At 54.3% G+C, this 20,974-nt stretch overlaps 1 protein-coding gene and 1 long non-coding RNA gene across 3 annotated transcripts in view; one reads left to right on the top strand and one right to left on the bottom strand.

Moving 5' to 3' along the window:
* Lrp1 (LDL receptor related protein 1) overlaps positions 1–20,974 on the bottom strand; it is an 80,194-nt gene that overhangs the window by 39,035 nt on the left and 20,185 nt on the right. The window contains exons 7-22 of one of the 2 annotated variants that reach the window (XM_040754731.1): positions 16,592–16,754; positions 16,285–16,507; positions 15,131–15,320; positions 14,495–14,638; positions 13,316–13,552; positions 12,004–12,184; positions 10,606–10,828; positions 9,519–9,720; positions 9,158–9,283; positions 6,250–6,390; positions 6,033–6,158; positions 5,570–5,686; positions 5,155–5,235; positions 4,115–4,165; positions 3,173–3,340; positions 204–386 (exon numbers count right to left, since the gene is read on the bottom strand). In XM_040754731.1, the coding sequence (XP_040610665.1) occupies positions 204–386; positions 3,173–3,340; positions 4,115–4,165; positions 5,155–5,235; positions 5,570–5,686; positions 6,033–6,158; positions 6,250–6,390; positions 9,158–9,283; positions 9,519–9,720; positions 10,606–10,828; positions 12,004–12,184; positions 13,316–13,552; positions 14,495–14,638; positions 15,131–15,320; positions 16,285–16,507; positions 16,592–16,754 (2,556 nt within the window). The remainder of the gene's footprint in view (positions 1–203; positions 387–3,172; positions 3,341–4,114; positions 4,166–5,154; positions 5,236–5,569; positions 5,687–6,032; positions 6,159–6,249; positions 6,391–9,157; positions 9,284–9,518; positions 9,721–10,605; positions 10,829–12,003; positions 12,185–13,315; positions 13,553–14,494; positions 14,639–15,130; positions 15,321–16,284; positions 16,508–16,591; positions 16,755–20,974) is intronic. The other variant, XM_040754732.1, reaches the window with a different exon arrangement.
* On the top strand, positions 5,246–6,517 carry LOC121143256. Its single transcript, XR_005880444.1, has 2 exons — positions 5,246–5,487; positions 6,013–6,517. It is a non-coding gene; the product is annotated as an uncharacterized LOC121143256 (long non-coding RNA).

The following is a 20,974-nucleotide window of genomic DNA, read 5'->3' as shown; positions in this document are numbered from 1 at the left end:
CTGTCAAACCCACAGGTAACTAAGAGGGCAGGAACCTGCACAAGGTGCTGACGCTCAATTCTGGCCAGGGTTTGGGCTCCCAGGGTCCTCCATGCAGACTCTGGGGTTTTCTTGGCCGTCCCCCTCCCCGCCCCACCGTTAAGGTTTCAAGATGGCCTCCTCCTACCCACGCCGCCACATGAGCACCCTTTAGTCCTCTTCACCTGAGTCCCTGCAGCCAAACTTGACATTTGGGTCACAAACATGGGTCACCCCCTCGCAGCTCTTCTCATCACTGGAATCCATGCAGTCAGTGTCTCCGTCACAGCGCCACCGCAGGGGGATGCACAGGCCATCTAGGCGGCACTGGAACTCATCCGTATGGCAGCCACCAGGAGGTCTTGTGGCTGGAGGGCGCAGAGGCAAGGGGAGTTCATCAGGAGGGAGAGGCACTCTGGTCCGACCTTTGCCACCACCTCAGCCAAGCCTGGATGCCAAGATGAGGAGGCCCGGTGCACGCTGTGAACCTGCCGATAGCCTGGAAGCCCTGACCCACCAAGAGACTCGGACGTCACCCCTTCAAGGATCCCAGCGATCATCTTATCTAGTGCCCCCCTTTTGACACTAGGGATGTGGACCGGCTAAGCATTTTGTCAGGACAGAGCTCAAACGCGTTCATCCTATTATTTCTCTCATCCACTCCACACTCACTGAGTGCCAGCTGTGTTCCAAGCACCGCCCCAGGTGCTGTCAGGGCCTAAGATCAAGTTCTTGCCTCTACATAGCTTAGAGTCTAGTGGAGAGAGCTAGATCAAGGCTTTGACCGTGAGCAATGACGCATGTTGTGGAGACAAAGCCAGTAATGGCGCCAGCCTCGTGGGGTGACACTTCAGAGTGTCAACGGGCCTCTGATCAGAAACCATTTGATCAGGGAGCTAGAGTAGGGAGAAGGGGGGTGGGAGGCAGAGCAGGGGTCAAAGGTGGACGAGGGGTACAGAGGTCTCTTTCCACATGTGCAGAGAACAGGTGTAGCCTGGCAGCAGGGTTGGGCACAAGCTCACTGGTGCATCAGGGCCTTGCTGTGTCCCACCTGACCCTGCAAGGCCAGCAACAGAGCAGAACACTGGTCAGGTACTGGCTAGGTCTCACACTGTCCTAGTGTGTCCACGGCTCCCTCCTCCCTGCCATGACAGGGCTGCTCCTCACTTCTCAACTCTCACCAGCTGCCTGTGACCTGACCCTCCGCCCCCAGGGTGCCTGAAGTTCAATCTCATTTCCTTCCAGAGTTGTCTTCCAAAAGTGTCACCAACATGGTACCATTTCCCAAAGCTCCCCACTGCCTTCCAGGTTAAGCCTTTGCCTGACTCTTATCAGCTATTGGAAGCTGCTGCATTTAGCACAGCCTCATCCCCTGTCAATGCAAGAGGCTTTGCTCATCTGCCTGCCTGCCTGGCCTAGCCTGCACCTCTAGAAGCGTTCAGTTTCTCCTTCAGAGCCCAAGCTGCCCTCACCCCCACGAGAAGTCTCACACTCTCCGACAGTCTAGTGGCCAGTCAGACGCACCTCCTCCTGAAGGGTCCTTAGGCCATGCCAGCTCAAACCACAGGTTAACTATCACTGCCAATTCTTTTTTTTTTTTTTTTTTTTTTTTTTTTTTTTTGGTTTTTCGAGACAGGGTTTCTCTGTGGCTTTGGAGGCTGTCCTGGAACTCGCTCGGTAGACCAGGCTGGTCTCGAACTCACAGTGATCCGCCTGCCTCTGCCTCCCGAGTGCTGGGATTAAAGGCGTGCGCCACCAACGCCCGGCTTATCACTGCCAATTCTATCTCTGATCCATCCCATGGGCCAGGCCCCACCCAACCCATCTCCTCCTATTGCCTGCAGGAGCAAGTGCACGCAGGGGAAGCCATTGGTCTAGCCCACCTGGCTTGTGGGGTAACAGGTCCGTGTGCTACTTCACACAGCCCCGGATCTTTTCCTGGCCCGCCCTTTGAAGAGATGACCCTGAAGACTCAGTTACTGTTTCCTCAGCCTCCTGTGACCCTCCTGGTCCTGCCTCTCAGCTGGATGCATAGTGGGGGGTCCCCGGCACCCAGTATTCACAGCTCTAACTCTGAGGCAAGAGACTGCGGCCGTGGGCCAATGTAAGGCTTGGAAAATGTCAGTTGTCATGAGTTGAACTACAATCCCTAAAAGGACACTGAACCACCATACCTGTCAAGGTCGCCCTGCTTGGCAATAGTGTCTTTGCTGATTAAAATCACTGGGGTAGTAAAGCCTAATTAACAGTATTAATGTCCCTATAAAAAGAAAAATGTGGACCCAGGAACAGACCCATTCAGGGAAGATGAATGCGGAGATAGGATAAAGAGTCTATCGCAGAGGAAGGCCAAAGGTTTCCAAGACACAAGGGACGTGCTTTCCTTCATGGGCTGGGGAGGAGCCAGCCCCGAGGACAGATTACTCTGCAGGACTGTGTTTAAATCACTCAGTCTGGGCACTGTTACAGAACCCTTAGGAAACTAATATGCCAGTATTAAAACTTAATAAAGCTCACAGGGGGGAAAAGGCATTTCGGGCTTTTCTAAAACCCAGAACAATCCTAGGTCTGCAGTCTTTCATGTCAGCAGTGGGCCAAAGCTAAGAAAACAACACTCCCAGAGAGGGCCTCCACCAAGAAGCCTCTCCGGGGCACTGGGCGCCCATCCTGTCCTCCTCACGCCTTCCAATCCTTTGTACTCTTCCTTCTTTCTTTTCCAGACAGGGCCTCACTCAGTAGTCCCGACTGACCTTGTCTCTCAGCGATGGATCTCCTGCCTCCCCCTCCCGTGTGCTGGGATTATAGGTGTGAGGGACCATGCCCGGTTAGACTCCCTGCCAATCTGATGTTTTACCAGACTCGTCACTCTACCGCAATTCTGTGCCCAGTTCGCAGACCTCCCTATCAGTGCTGCTGTGTCTGTTCTTACCCCAGAGGCCCGCAGAGATTAAGCGACTTGCCCAAGGCCACGCAGATAACAAGCTGCAGAGCTACAGCTGAAACCTAAGGCCACCCAGCGGCCAGGCCCTCAATCTTTACAGTGTGTGGCACCGATTTGCCAGCAATCTGTTCTTCCCTGTGGGGCTGGAGCCTCCTCAGACATGTCGGAGCTCCCGGGTGGTGGCTGCACTGGGTGCCAGCGCCGAGGGCTCACCCTGGTTGGTGCAGTTGGCGTGCGTCTCGTCGCTGTAGTCCCCACAGTCGTTATCCCCATCACAGGTCCAGTGTTCGGGGATGCAGCGGCCGCTGTTGCACTTGAACTGGGTGCTGGAGCAGGAGTGGCTGCAGCCGGCTTCATCGCTGTTGTCCCCACAGTCATTGTCTGGGGTGGGGGGAGGGGGAGAGTGGAAGATGGGGTCAGCAGAGCCACCTTCTGTGTGACCCCTCGTTCCCACCCACAGCCCGCCCCACCCCCGCTGAGAAAACAACAAACAGAAAAGTCACAGAAACTGCATAGACCGCAACATGCACCATGGCCCACAGGGTGGGGAGGGCAGGGGGGCGGGCTCTAGGAGGCCCTTCCCTTGAGTCTCAGAAAGCTATGGGGTGGGGACGTCCTTGGCAGCACAGTGTGGGGATCGTTCACTTCTGAGGGGCAGAGGCTCCTCTGGCTTGGGAGAGAAAGGAAGGCAGAATGTAGGTTAAGAGCTTGCTGGCTGGAGAAGCCTTTATCTAACCACACCCTGAGCTTGGACACGGCCAGACACGGGCACTGGGTGCTGACTCCCGGGGCTCTGCCTAGAGCTGAGGCTGGGGGATCCTGAAGTCGGTGTCTGGATGAACATCCTGCCTCCTGAGCACTGACAGGACTCAGAGACAAGTTGGCCAGGCTCTTGGAGTACACTCCTGCCCTTCTGACTGGACCGCGTTTCCTCCCCAGGGTCAGCTTCCTCAGTGTCACCCAGCACTTCCTCTCCTCTGAACTGCACCCCCACCCCGCCCTCTCTGCCACTTTGTCCCTGTGATTTCCACTCCTGTCCCTGCTGCTTTTGTCTGCGTGTGTCCAGACAGCTCTGGGCCAGGGAGCCTAGGGGCTTAGGGAAACTGAGGCTGGTAGGGTCCTGGGGTGATGGTGCATGTGTTTCTATGCACTGACCGGCAGGCTCAGGACAGGTCTTTTCGTCAGAGCCGTCCCCACAATCCTTCTCTGAAACACAGAAACCGCCAGGGCGGCCATTGGCACTCGAGACACGACAAGGAGGAGGGTAACATGGCACTGACCCAACCCATCCATCTTCACATGTGAGCCAGGGCTAGAGCCACAGGGGCAGCAAGGACACCACCGCACCACACCATGCACCGCACCGCACCCAGCACCGCACGGCACCACATCACCCCACACCGCACCACACCACACTCCGCACCGCACCATGCACCGCACCGCACCCAGCACCGCACGGCACCGCACCACACGGCACCGCACCGCACCCAGCACCGCACCGCACCCAGCACCGCATCACCCCACACCACACTCCGCACCGCACCGCACCCAGCACCGCACGGCACCGCACCACACGGCACCGCACAGCACCGCACCGCACCCAGCACCGCACGGCACCGCACCACACGGCACCGCACAGCACCGCACCGCACCCAGCACCGCATCACCCCACACCGCACCATACCACACTCCGCACCGCACCACGCACCGCTCCGAGCACCAGACAGGACAGGACAGAGCCCAAAGCAGCACACACAACAATCGCTTGCACGTGTGTTTATCCACTGTGGTCCCCTTGGCTCAGGGCCGACATCACCTGGTCCAAGGCTGACCTCCAGGTATGCTTCCAAGACTGCAGCCCAGGGCCTGGGGCAGGCAATAAGGACCCCGGCAGAGAGGGGATACAGGGGGAAGGGGGATGGCCCTCTAATCCTCACTCAACTGCCCTCAATCCTTGCATCCTGCCAGAGGATGGGCAGCTCTCCCCTGCTGAGGCAGGGACGGCCTTCCTTCTGCCCACCCTGGTGCCCCCGCAGGACTTCGGGCCCCTCCTCTTTTCTCCTAGTCAATCCTCAGGGCTTCAGGGCCCTGCAGAGAGCCCTGGCTTGAGTCTAAGACCTCGCCCTTCTCCATCTGGGGTCTGGCAGTGACCTGTGGTCCTCTCCTGGGAACTTCGGCGAAAGGGAGGAGCTTACCATTGTCACATCGCCAGTTGATGTTGATGCATCTGCCATTGTTGCAGGTAAACTGAGTCAGGGGGAAGCAGGTGGGGTAGGCTGTCAGGGAGAAGGAACCGTTGAGTGGGGCCCTCAAAGTCACACCTTCTCAACTCTGAGCAGGTGGTGAAGGGGACCTGTACATAAGGAGGAGCCCCTAGCCATATGGGGGTGACAGGCTTCACCAGGAAACTGCTTATTCACCCCTGCTAGGTACCGACACAGGCACTGCCCCGCTCGCCCATCAGTGCTGTTGTTAGATCCCTGCTGCAGACAAGACTCATCTTGAGATAACTTGCTCAAGGCTACCAGGTAGGCGCACCGGGTTCTCCTGTCCCCACCCACGAGCTGCCCCTCCCTGCGGCCAGCCTGGCTTCCCCGCCGTCCCTCTTACCACATGAGGCTGACTCATCGGAACGGTCCCCACAGTCATCATCCAGATCGCAGGTCCAAGAGATAGGGATGCAGCGGCCGCTGGCACAGGAGAACTGGTTGGGTGGGCAGGTGCGAGCTGGGGGGGGGGTGAGGGGGGGTCAGGTGTAAGCATTATCCAATCCCTTCACGGCCCCCTCCCCCATCATCTCCTATTCCTGTGCCTGTGTCCCAAATCACACTGGTGCCTGACGCCACCTCCCAAGGGATCTCTGGATCTTTGGGAAGAGGTTCTGCCGCATTTCTCATCTCCATCCGCACCTGTCTGCCTGTAAACCCAGCTCTGTCGGGCTGTCCATCCCGGCAGGGAGCAGTAGGCCCCACCTCCTGCGCAGGGCCCCTTCCCTCTGCTCTGGGCTCATAGACACTTTCCTTTCCTTCCCTGATGCTTCTCTGTCTCCCCAGACCTGGCCCCCCCTCCACACCTGAACAGGTGGCGTTGGATTCGTCCTCACTGTTCCCGCAGTCGTTATCCCCATCGCAGAGCCAGCGGTTGGGGATGCAGCGGTTGTTCTCGCACTTGAACCGGTCCGAGGGACAGGTGTGTTGATCTGGGAGGGGAAGCAGGTCAGGGTCAGTGCGGTGGCTCGGGTGGCGGCAGAGCCTCGCTGCCCGGCCACCGGGGTGGACGGGGTGACTCACGGCACAGCGCAGGGGCCTCGTCACTGTTGTCCAGACAGTCGTTGTCTCCGTCGCACTTCCAGCGCTCCTGGATGCAGCGGCTGTTGGCACAGGCAAACTCGCCCGGCTGGCACTGGGGTGGGGGCACGTAGGATGGGTTCGCTGTGGGCACCACAGGAGTGTGAGGGGGACGGTTAGGCCCGGGCCACGGGACAGGCGCTAAGATTCCCTTACTTCTCTTGTGATTTGTTGTTTTTGATAACATACAGAGTAAAATTTCCCCCTAGAACATAATTCTCCATGAGCAAATTATTTTGTTACAAGCGGTAACTCTTTCTCAGGCAGCACATGGCGGTTTCTGTATCTGCCTGCAGTCTGAGAATGAAACAGCTTTCAGGAGAACCCATCTCTGCGCATCAGAGATTTGTGTGGTCCATTGCTGACTCCTCAGCTGCTCCTAGGAGTCATCTCGGGGCCCCCAAGGTCCTGTCCTGGATTCTCTCTTTCACAAATCCATCTTCGGCACTGCAGGAGTGAGGACAGACCTCATGCTCCCCCTGCCCTGACCCCAACAGGGACACCTCGCCATCACTGTGCGCCTCGGCATCTAAGCAGGCCTTTGCCGATGCCACTGGTAGCCTGGAGGCCAGACTGCACTGTCAGCTGCCCTGAGCTTTGCACTGCCCCTTCTCAGCATATTTCTAAAACTTCTCCAGGGTCCCAGGGGTGACCGAGTCTCTCGCCTCTGCTCCGTGGACCACTGGGTCTAGAAGTTGGTGTATGTGCTCTTTTCTCCACAGAGTGCTTCTTGGCTACTCTTCCCCAGTCTTCCTAGAAGTCAGTGTTGACCTTCTCAGGTCACTCCCCGTCATGGTTGAGGACGCTCTCTCTGCCCCTGGTCCAGTGTCACTTTCTCTCTGACCATTCCTGCCTCCACTCTTAATGATGTCAATGTCACAAAGACGATCGTTACCCTAGGCCCTCTCAGTTCCACAGTCCCTGCCAACATGCTCAGTCACCACTGACCTCAGCCTTGCTCTCGGCTACATCTCTCCTGACCAATTTCACTTTTTTCTTTTTGTTTTTTGTTTTTTTGTATTTGAGAGAAGCTCTCACTATGCAGCCTTGACTGACTTGGAACTCTCTCTGTAGACCAGGCTGGCCTGAAACTCACAGAGATCTGCCTACCTCTGCCTCCCCAGTGCTGGGATTGAAGGTGTGCACCACCACACCCAGCTACTGACCCCCTTTTCACTCCTGACACTGTGACAAGAAAAGTATTCCAGCTACAGGAAAGAGTAAGTAGGTAAGGAAGGCAGAAAGGATTTTAAGAAACGGGCTCTGGAGTCGGACTTTCAGGTCGGACTGCCTGTGCTAACTTGGGCCTTGATTTCTTCACTTGTAAATAGGGATAATAAAAATGCTACCCCCAAAGAGACGGTTTAGGGAATACTTAAGTTACTACATGGGAAATGCTTAAAACACACATAGTCTATGCTCAGTGAATATGTGATCATAAAAAAACAAAACTCAAGACGGCCGCAAACTGTAGAGGTTGTTCTCTACAGCAGTAGAGAAACCGTTGAGTAAATGATGGGACATTTACTAAGTGGTACAGTTGGGCCATTAAAAATGCCCCTTATGTATTCATGACACACTGCCAAGCGACAGAAGCAGGAGACGGCAGAGCGTATGCAGCATGACTCCCTCTACATAGACGTGTTTAGAAAAATGTTTGGGAGGATGCCCCCTAAGGTGACATCCAGGGAAGATGACATCCAGGGCACGGTTTGTGCACCCTTCTTTGTATTTTGCTATACTGCATGCTTATTCATTTCTGTCATGAGCACTGTCAATCTAATCTCAGTTGTGCGTGTGACACTGAGAGCCGGACCCAACCCTTACCAGACCCTGTTCGCACTGGGAAAGCGCGGCTATCTAAAACCATGGGCGTGGGGGCTGGAGAGGGGTTCAGCAGTCAAGAGCGCTGACCCAGGCTCTATCGCCAGCCCCCGCACGGTGGCTGGCGGGCGACCCTCTGTAACTCCAGCTCCAGGGGATCTGATGCCCTTTTCTGGCCACGTGGGCACGCATGTGCATGGTACACAGACATACACACGTACACGTAAAATAAAAACAAATAAAATGAGGAACGTGAGGGGTTGAGGGAGTATCTCCATTATAGAGTGGTTATCTAGTGTATATGAGGCAGCGGATTGATTCCCCAGCACTTTAGAATAAATCAATAAAGGTAGCACAGAGAATTCTGTGCCAGATAAAAGCCTAAAGAGGCAGATGTATGGACACACACCAACCTGTGTGACTTACAGCAATATAGAGGTGGTCACCGCTCTCCTAGTTTCCTTTTTAAAGTTTGTTTTTGAGATAGGGTCTCCATGCTGGCCTGGACCTTGCAATCCTCCTGCCTCAGTTTCCCAGTGCTGGGTTACAGGTATGGACACCTTACCTAGCTAATTTACAATGTTTTATTGGTTTTGCTTTTGCCTTTTTTTTTTTAAAGACAGGGTTTCATTATGCAGCCCTGGAACTCTCTCTGTATACCAGGCTGGCCTGGAACTCACAGAGATCCTCCTGCCTCTGCCTCCCAAGTGCTGGGATTAAATCTCTGCACTGCCATACCCAGCCTGCGATATTTTGAATTTTACTGTGGCAATGGTGAATAAAGCTAAAGGAGTTAGAACAGCTTCCTCCTTCTACAGTCGCCTGGTTCCTCATTCATTTGCCCTGATCTTCAAGCTGTCAAGTCTCCACCCCCAATCTGCCTTTACCCCAGAGCCTTCCCTGAATCCCACCCCTTGCTTCCTGTCAGCCCCACCGGGCCCTCTTTCCTCCTTAATCTCAGACTGAGACCAGAGCGCTTTCCTGCTGGGGCCACCCTTCCCATCCTTGTCAGCCAGGTCCCTCATACCCAAGCAAGTGACACCGTCTGTATCCAGCACCTGGTCCTCAGCACAGGCACACTGGCGGCTCCCTGGGGTGGCGAGGCACAGGCTGCTGCAGCCTCCATTATTTACCCGGCATTTGTTGGTACCCACTGCAGGAGAGGGGAGGACAGGGACCGGGCAGCAGAGTTAGGAAAGGATGCATAAAAACCGTGGGAATATAAGAGGGAGTCAGGAGAGGAACAGCTTGTTGAAAGAGAGAGAACACAGTCATGGGACAAGAAGAGAATGGGGAACAGAGTCAGAGGAATTCTCAGAAGGCTTAGGTATCAGAGCCTAGGGTCCCATGCTACCGACCGCTGTCCCCAGCCTATACCAAGCGAGTACCTTGCTGCTGCTGAGCGTCATACATTCGGATCTCAAAGATAGGTGGTCGTTCGCTGCGCAGAAGGGTCACTGTTGGGGGTGCCCCTGCTGCACCCCGTTCCAAGCGGTAGACACTGCCACTCCGATACTCAGTCCAAAAGAGGAAGTTGCCATGGTGACACAGGCCAAAGGCATGATTCAGTTCAGGACCCTCGTATACAATCTAGGAGTGGAGGGGATGTTTCTGAGATGAGGGGACCTGGTAATACTGACTCCTCCAGGTGACAAAAAGGACTGTGCATACTGTCCTCATATGGGATCATTCATACTCCATTATGGCTCCCAAACACACACACACACACACACACACACACACACACACACACAACACAGCACATACCCATACACCTCCCACAGAGCATAAACACAGCACATCGTGCACAACACACACACACACACACACACACACACACATACACACACACCAGCTAGTTAGTATTCAGCCATTCATTTCTTCACCTAATAAGCATTTTTGGGGATCTGTTAAGGGCCACACTGTGATGGGTACTAAGAACAGATTTGCTCTTGAGTACACATTGTCTCGTGGAGGGCGTATGTGGGTAAGCTGGGGGAAGAGGAACCGGGAAGCAAAGGCTAAGGAGCAGAGGTCTTATGGTGTGTGCTAGGAATCGCCAATTGTCTCTAGTGTTGCTTGTTCAAAGAGGGTTGGGATGTGGAGAGTAGGAGGAGTTTGGTCCACACCTAAACACAAACACAACTCCTAAAATACAAAACCACAAGTGAACAAGCATGCATCTATGCTGCCCCAGGCGCCTCACACTGTGGAGCCGACTGCACCAAAGTATGTTGTGCACGTGTGTGCAAGAGCAGGGGCGCATGCATAGGTGTGAAAGTGAGAGGTCAGATGCAGACAGACACCCTCAGATCCACAAGACAACCCACACGATACACAAACACACAGGTGCACACACTTACAGAGCCACGAGTAAACACAGAAGCGCCACACGGGCCTGGACACACAGACATCCACACTCATGGAGTTTCCTGCGTAGAAACAGGGTTCAGCAATGCACACATGCCTGCCCACCTTCCGGTCTGTGCCATTGAGTAGTATGGTCTCGATTCGGTCATAGAAGGCATCAACCCAGTAGAGGCGCCCAGCCGGAATATCCAGGCTTAGCCCATTGGGCCAAAGCACTGTCTTGGAGGTGACAAAGATATCTCGGTGTGAGCCGTCCATCCAAGCCCTCTCCAGCCGCCCTCGCCGGCTGTCCTTGGGGTCTTCCTCCCAGTCTGTCCAGTACATCCACCTGTGGGCAGTGACTGGTCAGCACCACATGCGCCATCCTTGTCATCAACAGCCTCTCTTGTGAGTCTGATCATTAGGTGGCATCCAGAATTCCTCCCAGGGGTCTCCCTGAGCTGCTCACCTCTGAACCACAGGTTGCACTTATTCTGGCCTCTGTCCAACCAACACCTGATGAGTGTCTACAGTAGCTGGGCAAGTGTCTGGCAGCGGCCAAAGTTGCCCAAGGTCCCCACCCCTCAAGAAACAAGTCGCTCAAGAAGGTTGTAGCAGAGTGACAAAATCAGAAGGAAATTAAGTGAGGAGGGTGGAGAGAAGCCAGGTGGTAAAGAAAGGGCGAGGACAGCTTCTCCGCGACTCAGACTCGATGCTGGTGAGAAACTAAATCTGCTGGTCCCTGGTGTTCCAGGCAGCACATAACAGGAGAGGATGGCTGGGTATGGGAAGCCGTGGACACACACACTGGACAGGCAGACGTCCAGGTACATGTCACAGTTTCCTTCTCTACCCTTAAGATGGACAGACACCTGTTTTCTTTTTCAGGCTCCCATTCCCTCTTCAGTGGCCTGGTGGGGGAAGTCCTTCTGTACGTCTCTCTTATTGGTTGATGAATAAAACACTGTGGCCCATAGAGGCAGGGAAATAGGCAGGGCTGCCAGAGGAGGAAAATTATGGGAAATGTAGGCAGACAGAGTCTAGAAGAGCCTGGGAAGAGAGGACGCCAAGGTGTTCTCCGGTAAGCCAAGACCATAGATAATAGAAATGGATTAATAATTAAGACAGAGTTAGCCTGCTGGGCGGTGGTGGCCACGCCTTTAATCCCAGCACTCAGTAGGCAGAGGCAGTTGGATCTCTGTGAGTTCAAGCCTGGCTGAACCGATAGCCTCCAAAACAATACAGAGAAACACTGTCTCGTAAAACCAAAAAAAAAAAAAAAAAAAAAAAAAAAAGGCCGAGTTAGCCAATAAGAAGCCCTAGCCACTGGCCAACAGTTTAATAACTAAGATAGCGCCCATCCGTGTGTTTATTTGGGGCAAGGTGGTGCAGAACTGGGCGGAACTCCAGCAACAGTGGCCTACCTGACCCCGCCGTGGCCCACCCGGCGCTTCATTTCCCTCCTAGGTCTTCTCTGAGGCACAAGTTCCCACTCCCCTCAACCCAAGGCCAGGGCAGACTCACCCGTTGAGAGGATCCACTACAATGGCCCTGGGGTGTGCCATCTTGCCCTCGATTAGAGTCTTTCTAGTCTGGGCAGCTTTCTCCAGCCTGGCCACACTAATGGTCTTCTTGGGGCCGTCATCAGTCCAGTAAAGGTTGTTTCCCATCCAGTCCACAGCTACGCCCTCCACATTGTGAATGCCTGGGGGGGGGGAGCCATGAGGGCAACCCTTAAAGGACACATGAAGCAGGGGTGGGGGCGGGCGGCTACGCAGGGAGGGTAGATGGGGGAGAGAGGCTGGGGAGGGACCGTCTGGGAGGCCACACGTGTTTAGTCAGCCTGTGACAACAGCATGGGGCGGCCAGGTAATGACGCTGGGGCTGATGCTGATGCAGGCTCCCGGGTGAGGGCCTGTCTGGGCCTGTGCTTAGGCAGACAGCCGAGGCAATACGCACTGGCTGCATAAACAAGTGTGATGCCACGTCCTAGGCCTGAAATCCCTGAGCTCACAAAATGAATAAATTAGGAAGTGACTTTTCCCTTAGCCAAAGGCTGCATCTTAAGTATCCCCTAAACAGCAGTTCCCCTGGCAAAGGGAACCCCAACCTTTTGTTGACCAGGGGTTACTTCTGACTTCCACACAGTCTTATGACTGCTGACTGCTGAGGTTCTCTGGGTCGCGTGGAGTACGGGGAGCAAGGTGCAGGGCGGTGGCTGGCATCAATCAGCCAGACCGACTGCTTAGGGAACCAGATCCCGGGGGCCCCAGAGTACAGATCTGAGGCAAAACACACACAGCCCTGAAGCCTCTGTGGGGACAGCCCTGATGATACTCCATGGCAGCCCTGTCAAAGTAGGTCAGAGAGAGAGCCGGGGTGTAACTAGCAGGACAGGGTTTTGTCAGGCCATGCAAGGGTGTAGGTTCCCGTGGCCCCAGGCCCAGCTGCACACAGCATACTGTGTGCATGTACACTTGTGGGCTGGCAGGCCCAGCTCTGATTCAGAGCCTCAGGCTTCTCCTGGCTGCATGCTGCACACAGCTCCAGGGCTCTGAGCCAATGGCGGAGAGACCCTACATTTTCCCGAGGGCTGGCAAAGGCGGCCCACACTGCGTAACCCACCATCCTCTTGACTCTTTTTGGCGCAGCCAAGAAGGAGGTCATGCAAGGGTCAACCTGTCTATCCCCTCATCTCCATGCCAACCGGCCCAGCCAGCCAGTCAGCAGAGGACTCTTCACGCTGTGAGGGAGATGTCTCAGCCTCTGATGTCTTTTCCAGGCGCCACATCGCTCAGGAGCGCTACCCACACACCTCCCACTTCTGACGCCTTACCGTCCTTCAGGATGGTCTCCCGCTCAGTGCCATCAATTTTCTGGCGGCCAATGAGGTAGCTGGTGGTGTCGGCAAAGTAGATGAAGCCAGTTTCGGCGTGGAAGTCCAGAGCCCGCGGATTCATAAGGTTCTCAATGGGGATCATGTGCTCATCTGGGACCTTGGCCCCCATATCCATGCCTCTGATGATGCCTGGCCGGCCCTTGCCATACACGAGGAACAGTTCATGCTCAGGCTCTAAGGCAGGCACAAGGGGCACAAAGTTACACGCACGCACACTCACGCACACATGCACACTCACGCACACACAGTCACCACCAAACTTGGAATCTGGGTCTGAGGAGCTACAATGTGCTGGCTGTGCTGGGTCAGGAGCAGACAGGGCTTTGAGTCAAAGAGCACACAGGATAACATGCTCAACTCCAGTCCTAGGACAACCGTGCCTGGGGGTTTGACATGTGGGATGGGAAGCTGAAGAAGGGAGGCTCGTTGTCACTTTAACATCCGCTATTCAGTAGTGAAACCTGGGACCTAAAAGGAGGACTTTCATAATATGTTGGAATCTGGTCACTCTCCACCATTTCCTCTACCACCATCCTAGCCTAAACCACATCACTCTTACCCAGGCCACAAAAATAGCCGCCTAGCTCCCTCCCTGCTACCCAGCCTCTGCCCAGCACCAAATAAGCTTATACAGTATGAGCCCAACCACGCCATCTCTCCACAGCAGCCTCACTCCAGTGAGGAGCACCTCTCTTCACTTACCCCATTGGGCCCCACTGGTCTCGGCACCCGACGCCCTACGCTGGCCTCAGGACCTTTGTCCTCTAAGTTCCTCCCTCTAGAAACTCTCGTCTCTCAGGTAAATCATATGGCTGCCTTACTTCATCCACAGAGAGCTGGGCTTAGATAGGACATCCTCAGAGAGGCTCTCACTGTCATAACTCTGGTTTTATTGTCCTCACACACCCTTCATTGCCAGAAGAGTGTCAAACATCCAGCGTGTGTCAGATACTCATGAGCGAACGGGTGGGCGGTAGGAATAGCACCACTCTGGGATGTGGGCTCCTTGCCCCCTGCATCCGACAGAGGCCGTGGGCTGTGGGGGACATCTGAGGACCCACCCACCCCACACGTAGCAGGCCGACCTGCCCAACCCTCCCGTCACTTGTCACTCACTCTTGCAGGACTTCCCGTCACTTCCCAGGCTGAAGCCAGACCGGCACCTGCAGGTCCTCGCCTTGTGGCTGTTGGCCAGCAGGCAGATGTCAGAGCAGCCTCCTGGCTTCCCATACTGGTCATTCTCACAGGCGTGACTCCGCACTAGGGGCAGAGTGGAGAGCTGTCAGCACCCTCGAGGCCCTGCTCAGGCCATCGGAGTGGGTCTTTGTTCTGATTGCATTTTAGAATTTGGAAGCCACAGGACTAAAGCTGGCCACAACTGAGCCTCAGACACAAGGGATCTGGGAGCATGGAAAGGCAGGCACACCCATGAGAGAGAAAGTCAGGACCGGCAGCTCGGGAGCCGGTGCCTAGAAGCACTCTCGATATGAAAGAGTAACAGCTCCCACTGGGCGGCGGTGGCGCGCGCCTTTAGTCCCATCACTTAGAAGGCAGAGGCAGGTGGATCTCTGAGTTTGAGGCCAGCCTGGTCTACAGAGTGAGGAGTTCCAGGACAGCCAAGGCTATACTGAGAAACCCCGTTTCAAAAAACCATAAAGAAAAAAACAACAGTTTCCTAGAAGAACTGGGATCCCACGCCTGGAATCCCGTCAGGGTGAAGCCAACTTTGGAGGGGCCGTGGGACGGGCTTACCTCGGGGCTGCCGTCTCTGGTGGTAGATGTGCAGGGCGCCACCCTTATCCACTCGGGTGACAACCTGGTACTCAGTGCTGTTGAAACGGTTCACTCGGATCACACTGGTCTTCTGCTGGGTGTTGGCGTTGTCTGAGTTGGTGGCGTACAGGTAGTTCTCAAACACAGTCAAGCCATACAGGTGCTCAATCTGGGAGGGCAGGCGGGGTTGGTCACCAAGACAAAAGGGATGTTTCCTTTGTCTAATAGGCCTGTGGCTTCCACCCAAACTCTACAATCCACTTTCCCGAGTTCACCTTCCAGTTTTATTTAGCCCAGCGCTAAGTTCTTGATTCCTCTGTTTGTCATCCTTCACAAAGCACCTCTTTAAAGAATTTCTGGACCTTCCTAAGAGATGTTATCCCCCCCTACATTCTGCCTCTATGGTGACACTGCTATGCAGCACCTGGCGTGCTGATTAGTGAACCGTTCCACCTACTGAGGGCAGGAAAAAGTGTCCTTCACAGAATTAAACTTCCTGTAGACGCTTTGACAATTTTCAGCTGCGTTAGACTCAGGCCCTAACCTCTGTGGACAACGCAGCTTGACGTAGATTTTGGGGGGGACCAAGTATATACACTTGTGTCCCAAGAAAGCCTACAGTGGCCAGTTGCTTCAATTTGCCCAAGACCAGAGTTTGCTGGTCTGTGAGACTTCCAAGGTTAAAAACAAGAAGAGTTCCAGACAAAGCCCAGGGACAGCAGCTCACGAAAGTTACTCCAGAATGGATGTTCTACTGCCAAGCCTAGCGAGTGGCAAGACCTCCTGGCTGGGATCAAGCGCTGCCGCCGCCCAGTTGTGTAACCTCTGGCAAATCACCAAACATCTCTGAACCCCACTTTTGTCAACTGCCTGCTCATCTCCAGGGGCTATTTTAAGCATGAAATAAGAACAAGGAAGTAAAAGGTGCCTCTGAGGGACTGTCAGAATGGAAGCCATATCCTCCTCTTTGACACATTCCTACTGGCTCCACTCCCACCAAAGACAGAGTTGACTATGCTCACTCCCATACTGTCCACATTTACTGGGAGTCCTAGAGATCAGTTCCCCAACAAAGGACTACCCCCCACCAGATAACTCTGGTTAATGGTCCCCCCAGACAAAAGTTCCCTCACCAGGATGCCTTGGATGATGGTCTGCCGGCCCTTGCCCTCATAGTCTACCACCTCAATGTAGTCTAGGTAGGCATCCGCCCAGTAGACCAGGCGGCTGACAAGGTCCAGGGTGATGCCATGCGGGAATACGATCTTGCTATCGACCAGCTTGGTGCGGTTCTGCCCATCCATGTCACAGCGTTCCACCTTTGGGATCTGCCCGTAGTCGGTGAAGAACACCTTCCTGTGGGTGCACACACGTTAAGTAGATTGCGGGCACCGGGACCCCTCTCCTTCCAGGATCAGAGGCCTGGCCTGCCGCTCTCACCCCATGGCAGGGTCCAGGGCGATGCCTTTGGGATTGTAGAGTTCCAGGTCTAGCAGAGTGACACAGGTGTCCCCATTTCCATTACAGACAAAGATCCTATCGTCAATGTCATCCACAAAGTAGAAGTTTCCCGTGAGCCAGTCGATGGCCATCTGCTCCACGTCTGCGGAATGAATGGAAGAGCACTGTGGCTAGGCCCTCCCACAGGCACCCATGCCTCCTCTGAGCTCGCCCTCCCCGGGGCCTAATCCTCCCCCAGTCAGCGGCCATCACCTTCCCCGGAGCGCCTCTGGGTGTCATCCGCAGAGTCACACCTTGCTACACAAAGAGTTCCCAAGTACCTGGTCTCTCCAAATAGAAGTCTCCGAATACACTCAGCCCCCAGCCCCCAACCCAGACTCAGGGTTGTCACAAGCAGGAGGGATTAGGTAAACACTGGCTGACTGACGGGCTATTCCAATTCTAATCCTGCCTGCAACAGGGAAGAGCTCTCTTGTCATGCCGAAAGGCGGGAGAATAGACCTACCACCTCAGCCTTTGCTTTTACCTGAGATAAGAGCACCCTAACTACCTAAACAGCGCAGCACACACCTTTGGTTTGGGCCAGACCTACATTCGCAATATATAAGTACTGACTGGAAGCTGAACACATTGCATAAGTTAAAAACAAAACAAAACTGAAAAGCAGAATGTTCAGAAATGAACCCAGCTTAGAGAAAAGTATTTCAAAATATTAAGCCCACACAGCACGACACAAAATTGGTGGCACAAGGTTGGGAATTAATAATGTGAGTCTAACGTCCCCTCGCGTCCCTGTTTCTTCCATGTTCTTATTGCTGAATTTCCTCATACCCCAGGGAAGCAGAGAAGAATAGGAAATGGGGGACAGAGAGTCCAGGAGGAAGGTGGAGACACCGGGGATAAACCAGGAGAAAGGGAGCAGGAGCAGAGCGGCTGCTGCGACCACTCTAAGCCGTGGGGGGCCACAGGAGGGGGTGGGATGAGGCCAGGACAGCTGCTGGCCTCATGCCAGCATGCCCTGGTTCCATGCCCCCACTGATGCCACCCTCAGAAGTAATGCCTCTCCAAACCTGTAAATTCCCAAGGCAGACATTTATCTGCTCTATTTCAACAACAGGTAAAGCCACCTTTCTGATACATGCCTTTGGCGGAAGTTTATCAGGCACTGTCCCACACTCAGCCCACAGGGGTTTCTCGGCCTCACAGCTACAGGTATAACCATGGGCTCTGCTCAACTACTCCCCAACCCCCCTTCTTCTCCACAAGAATCTAGGGGTTATTTCTTAATAGTGGGAGGGGGTAAAAGGAATAGAATCCAGGGAAGTTGTCTGTCCAGGGTCACTGACTCATTGTCACAGGACTGAGGCCAGAGGAGGGGGGAAGGGAGAGTAGTCACAGGAGGCTCTCATAAATGCTTTCCTCTTCAGGCCCCTCTGGTAAACCCCACCCTGAGACGACTGGAGAAATAGGTCACAGGGATGAGGTTATTATCCCGACAAGTGCTAACACATTCCCAAGCCTAGCTACTCTGTCCTCTGAGCTCCCCAGACTGTCCCCTCTTGGGGAGTGGGGCAAAGGAGATGAGGAGGACAAGGCCACAGAGGAGGAAAGCTCAGAGTAAGAGTTAAGGCAACCAAGCTGCCCCACGCACGGTTACCACAGAGAAACCAGATTAAAATGAAACCCTTGGGCCACCTCCAAAGGAAACTGAAGTCCCAAAGTAGGGACCTTTCTGTAGCCCCACACAGTCAGCAGGGCAGCTAAAAATCAACAGGGTTGTGTGCCCTTTACTTGGTGGGCACTGCAGGGGTCTGGGGGCCGCTGGCATGTATGCAAAATTCATCAGTCAATTCTTGTTTTCCCAGCACCAGCTGGCACAGATGGCCTTCTCTCCAACTTCCTCAGGCTTCCTGAGTCACTGCCCAGCCCTAGGACTGGCAACACCCTGGCCCTGCTCCCCAATCCACCCTTGGCAAGAGGGGACAAGAAGAGCCCTACAGAGATCTGATGCCCTGCTCCCCAGTGCAGCCCTATGCTCTGTCCAAGCCTCAAGACGGGGTGACCTGCCTGAGTGACAGCCCCTCCCACTTCTGGGAAAGAAGGGTAGTCGAAGTCCCTGCTCTCAGAGACTTGCCCTTGGCTGGGCTCCCTTCACCTCCCCAAGGCCAAGCATGGCCCCTTGCAGCATGAGGAGGAGAGAGAGGAGCTGGCGAGAAATGATATCGCCGGCCAGCCTGGCCTCTCCTTTGGTATTTTTGCAGCTGGAGATTATTAGTTGTAAGCAAACTCCTTTGTTATACAACCCCCACCGCCACCACATTATTTTCCTCTCTCCTAAAGTTCAGATTCCTCAACCCCCGACAGCCACAGGCCACTACGCCAAAGCTAAGCAGAGAAAGAAAGGAGGTCATATTGGGATTATCATTCCTCACTGCCCATGAGGGGTCCTGACCTTGGTGCTATAGCTTGGGGTTCAGGTAGAACCCTGGGCTTGTGTCTACAGGAGCTGAGGATTCCTACTCCATAAACCTAGATGGCGAAAGCTGGGCACGGTGACAAACACTTGTAATCCCAGTACTTAGGAGGAGGAGGAGGAAGGGAGGTAAGAAGCTGAAGGTCAGTCTTGGCTACACTGAGTTCCAAGGCCAGTAGGGGTGACACGAGACTGTCTCAAAAAACCAACCAGGGGCTCGGAGAGATGGCTCGGTGCTTACACACTTGTCATTCCTCCAACACCTGGGTGTGGCTCCAAGTGCCTGCATCAGGTGGCTCACAACTGTCTATGCCTCCAGCTCCAGGGCATCTGCACACACAGACACGAGCTCACACAGGCCCACATACACACACGAGCTCACGCAGGCCCACATACACACACGAGCTCACGCAGGACCATATACAGACACCTAAGTTAAAAATGAACAAGTAAATCTAAACAAACAGCTGACAAAAGACAACCACACATCCACCCAAACTAACCCAAACCAAAAATGACATAGCAGTAGCTCCTGAAGAGTAGAGGTTGCCTTGTACAGGGCTGGCCTGCCCTCCACAGGAGCTGCTAACCCAAGGGTCAGAGAAGCTGAGGAGAAGGAGGTACCCGTGCTAAAGGAGGGTCTGGTGGTGGTCTACCGAAGGGAGGGTAGGACCTGAGAGGGTGAATGAGTCAGAAAGGAAGACCACAGCCCGATTGTGTCATCAGAACGGACTTTCAGTTCCAGGCCCTAGAATAGACTGGGTGAGTGTCCAGAAGTGCTTAGCTCCCTGCAGCCCCAGCCCCGAGGCTCAGCACACACAACTCCAGTTTTTCTGAACTTCTCCATCATCCACATTGCTCAAGAGCTGCTATTTCTTAAGCAGTGGCTCCTTTCCCAGAAACACGGCCCCAGCGGACCCCAAGAAGACCCCAGCTTCAATTACATGACTCCAGCCACTTTCTTTAAAACAAGAAGGAAATGTGGGTGTGGGATGGAGGCCTTTTTATCTTGCGAAAATAACTCCAGCACATGCGTACACCCGAAGATTACAGCGCACACACCAAGTCCTTCCGCGACGAAACAACCCTACTACACTGGATTCTGGTCCTTACTCTGATTTGCTCCACCCTACTTCCAACACTCTGCTGTTCTGCCCTGGGTTCTGCTGGGCTCTCTGCACTGGTCTGAAATTCGGCTCCGTCACCTCCCAACTGGAGCTATAGTCCACACTTGTTTCTCATCAGTGAGACAGGACGGTACAATCAGCACATGTGTTTCCATCCATGCACGGTACTCCTCCCACACCACCCTCTTCCCTAACCTAATCTTTCCGGAGTCTCCATCAACCTGTGGCCTCCTGACTAACGGTGGTAACAGGATGAGGGGAGGGGTGTGTGCAACAACTACTGCTCTAAGGAGTTTCCTCACAGAGTGGCGCTACCTTGACTGGAAGGAGCTCTCCCTACAAGGAGGAACTTCTCTATAGGAAGAAGCTTCACCTATACAAAGGAGCTCTCCTGTGCTGGGAGGAATTTCACCTACAGGCTGCTAAATTCCCTTACAGGCTCCAGCGGCCCCAGAAGCTTGACTTCCACGTGACTACAGACTTCGGGAGAGCAGGCACTATCTTTACATTTCCTCCCTGGTGCCAGACACACATGTATTGATCGGTTTAACAGATATTTACTGACTCCCGAGTTTTTCCCCTGCTGTCCTAGAGCCAGGACATCATTTCCCTTCCCTTCTCTGGCCCTGGAATACCCCAGGACATTGGCAGAGGACGGTTTGCAATCCCACTCAGGGATCTGGCCAGTGAGGCAGGGCTGGCAGGTTTTACTAAATAACATGGCCTCATGTTCCTGTTTGTTACCAAATCTTGACTGCAGCT

This window comes from Mesocricetus auratus, unplaced genomic scaffold (assembly GCF_017639785.1).
Source record: "Mesocricetus auratus isolate SY011 unplaced genomic scaffold, BCM_Maur_2.0 Super-Scaffold_100011, whole genome shotgun sequence".
NCBI classification, from domain to species: domain Eukaryota; kingdom Metazoa; phylum Chordata; class Mammalia; order Rodentia; family Cricetidae; genus Mesocricetus; species Mesocricetus auratus.
The sequence above is the reverse complement of the archived record's forward strand: the minus strand, read 5'-3'. Positions and strand labels throughout refer to the sequence as shown.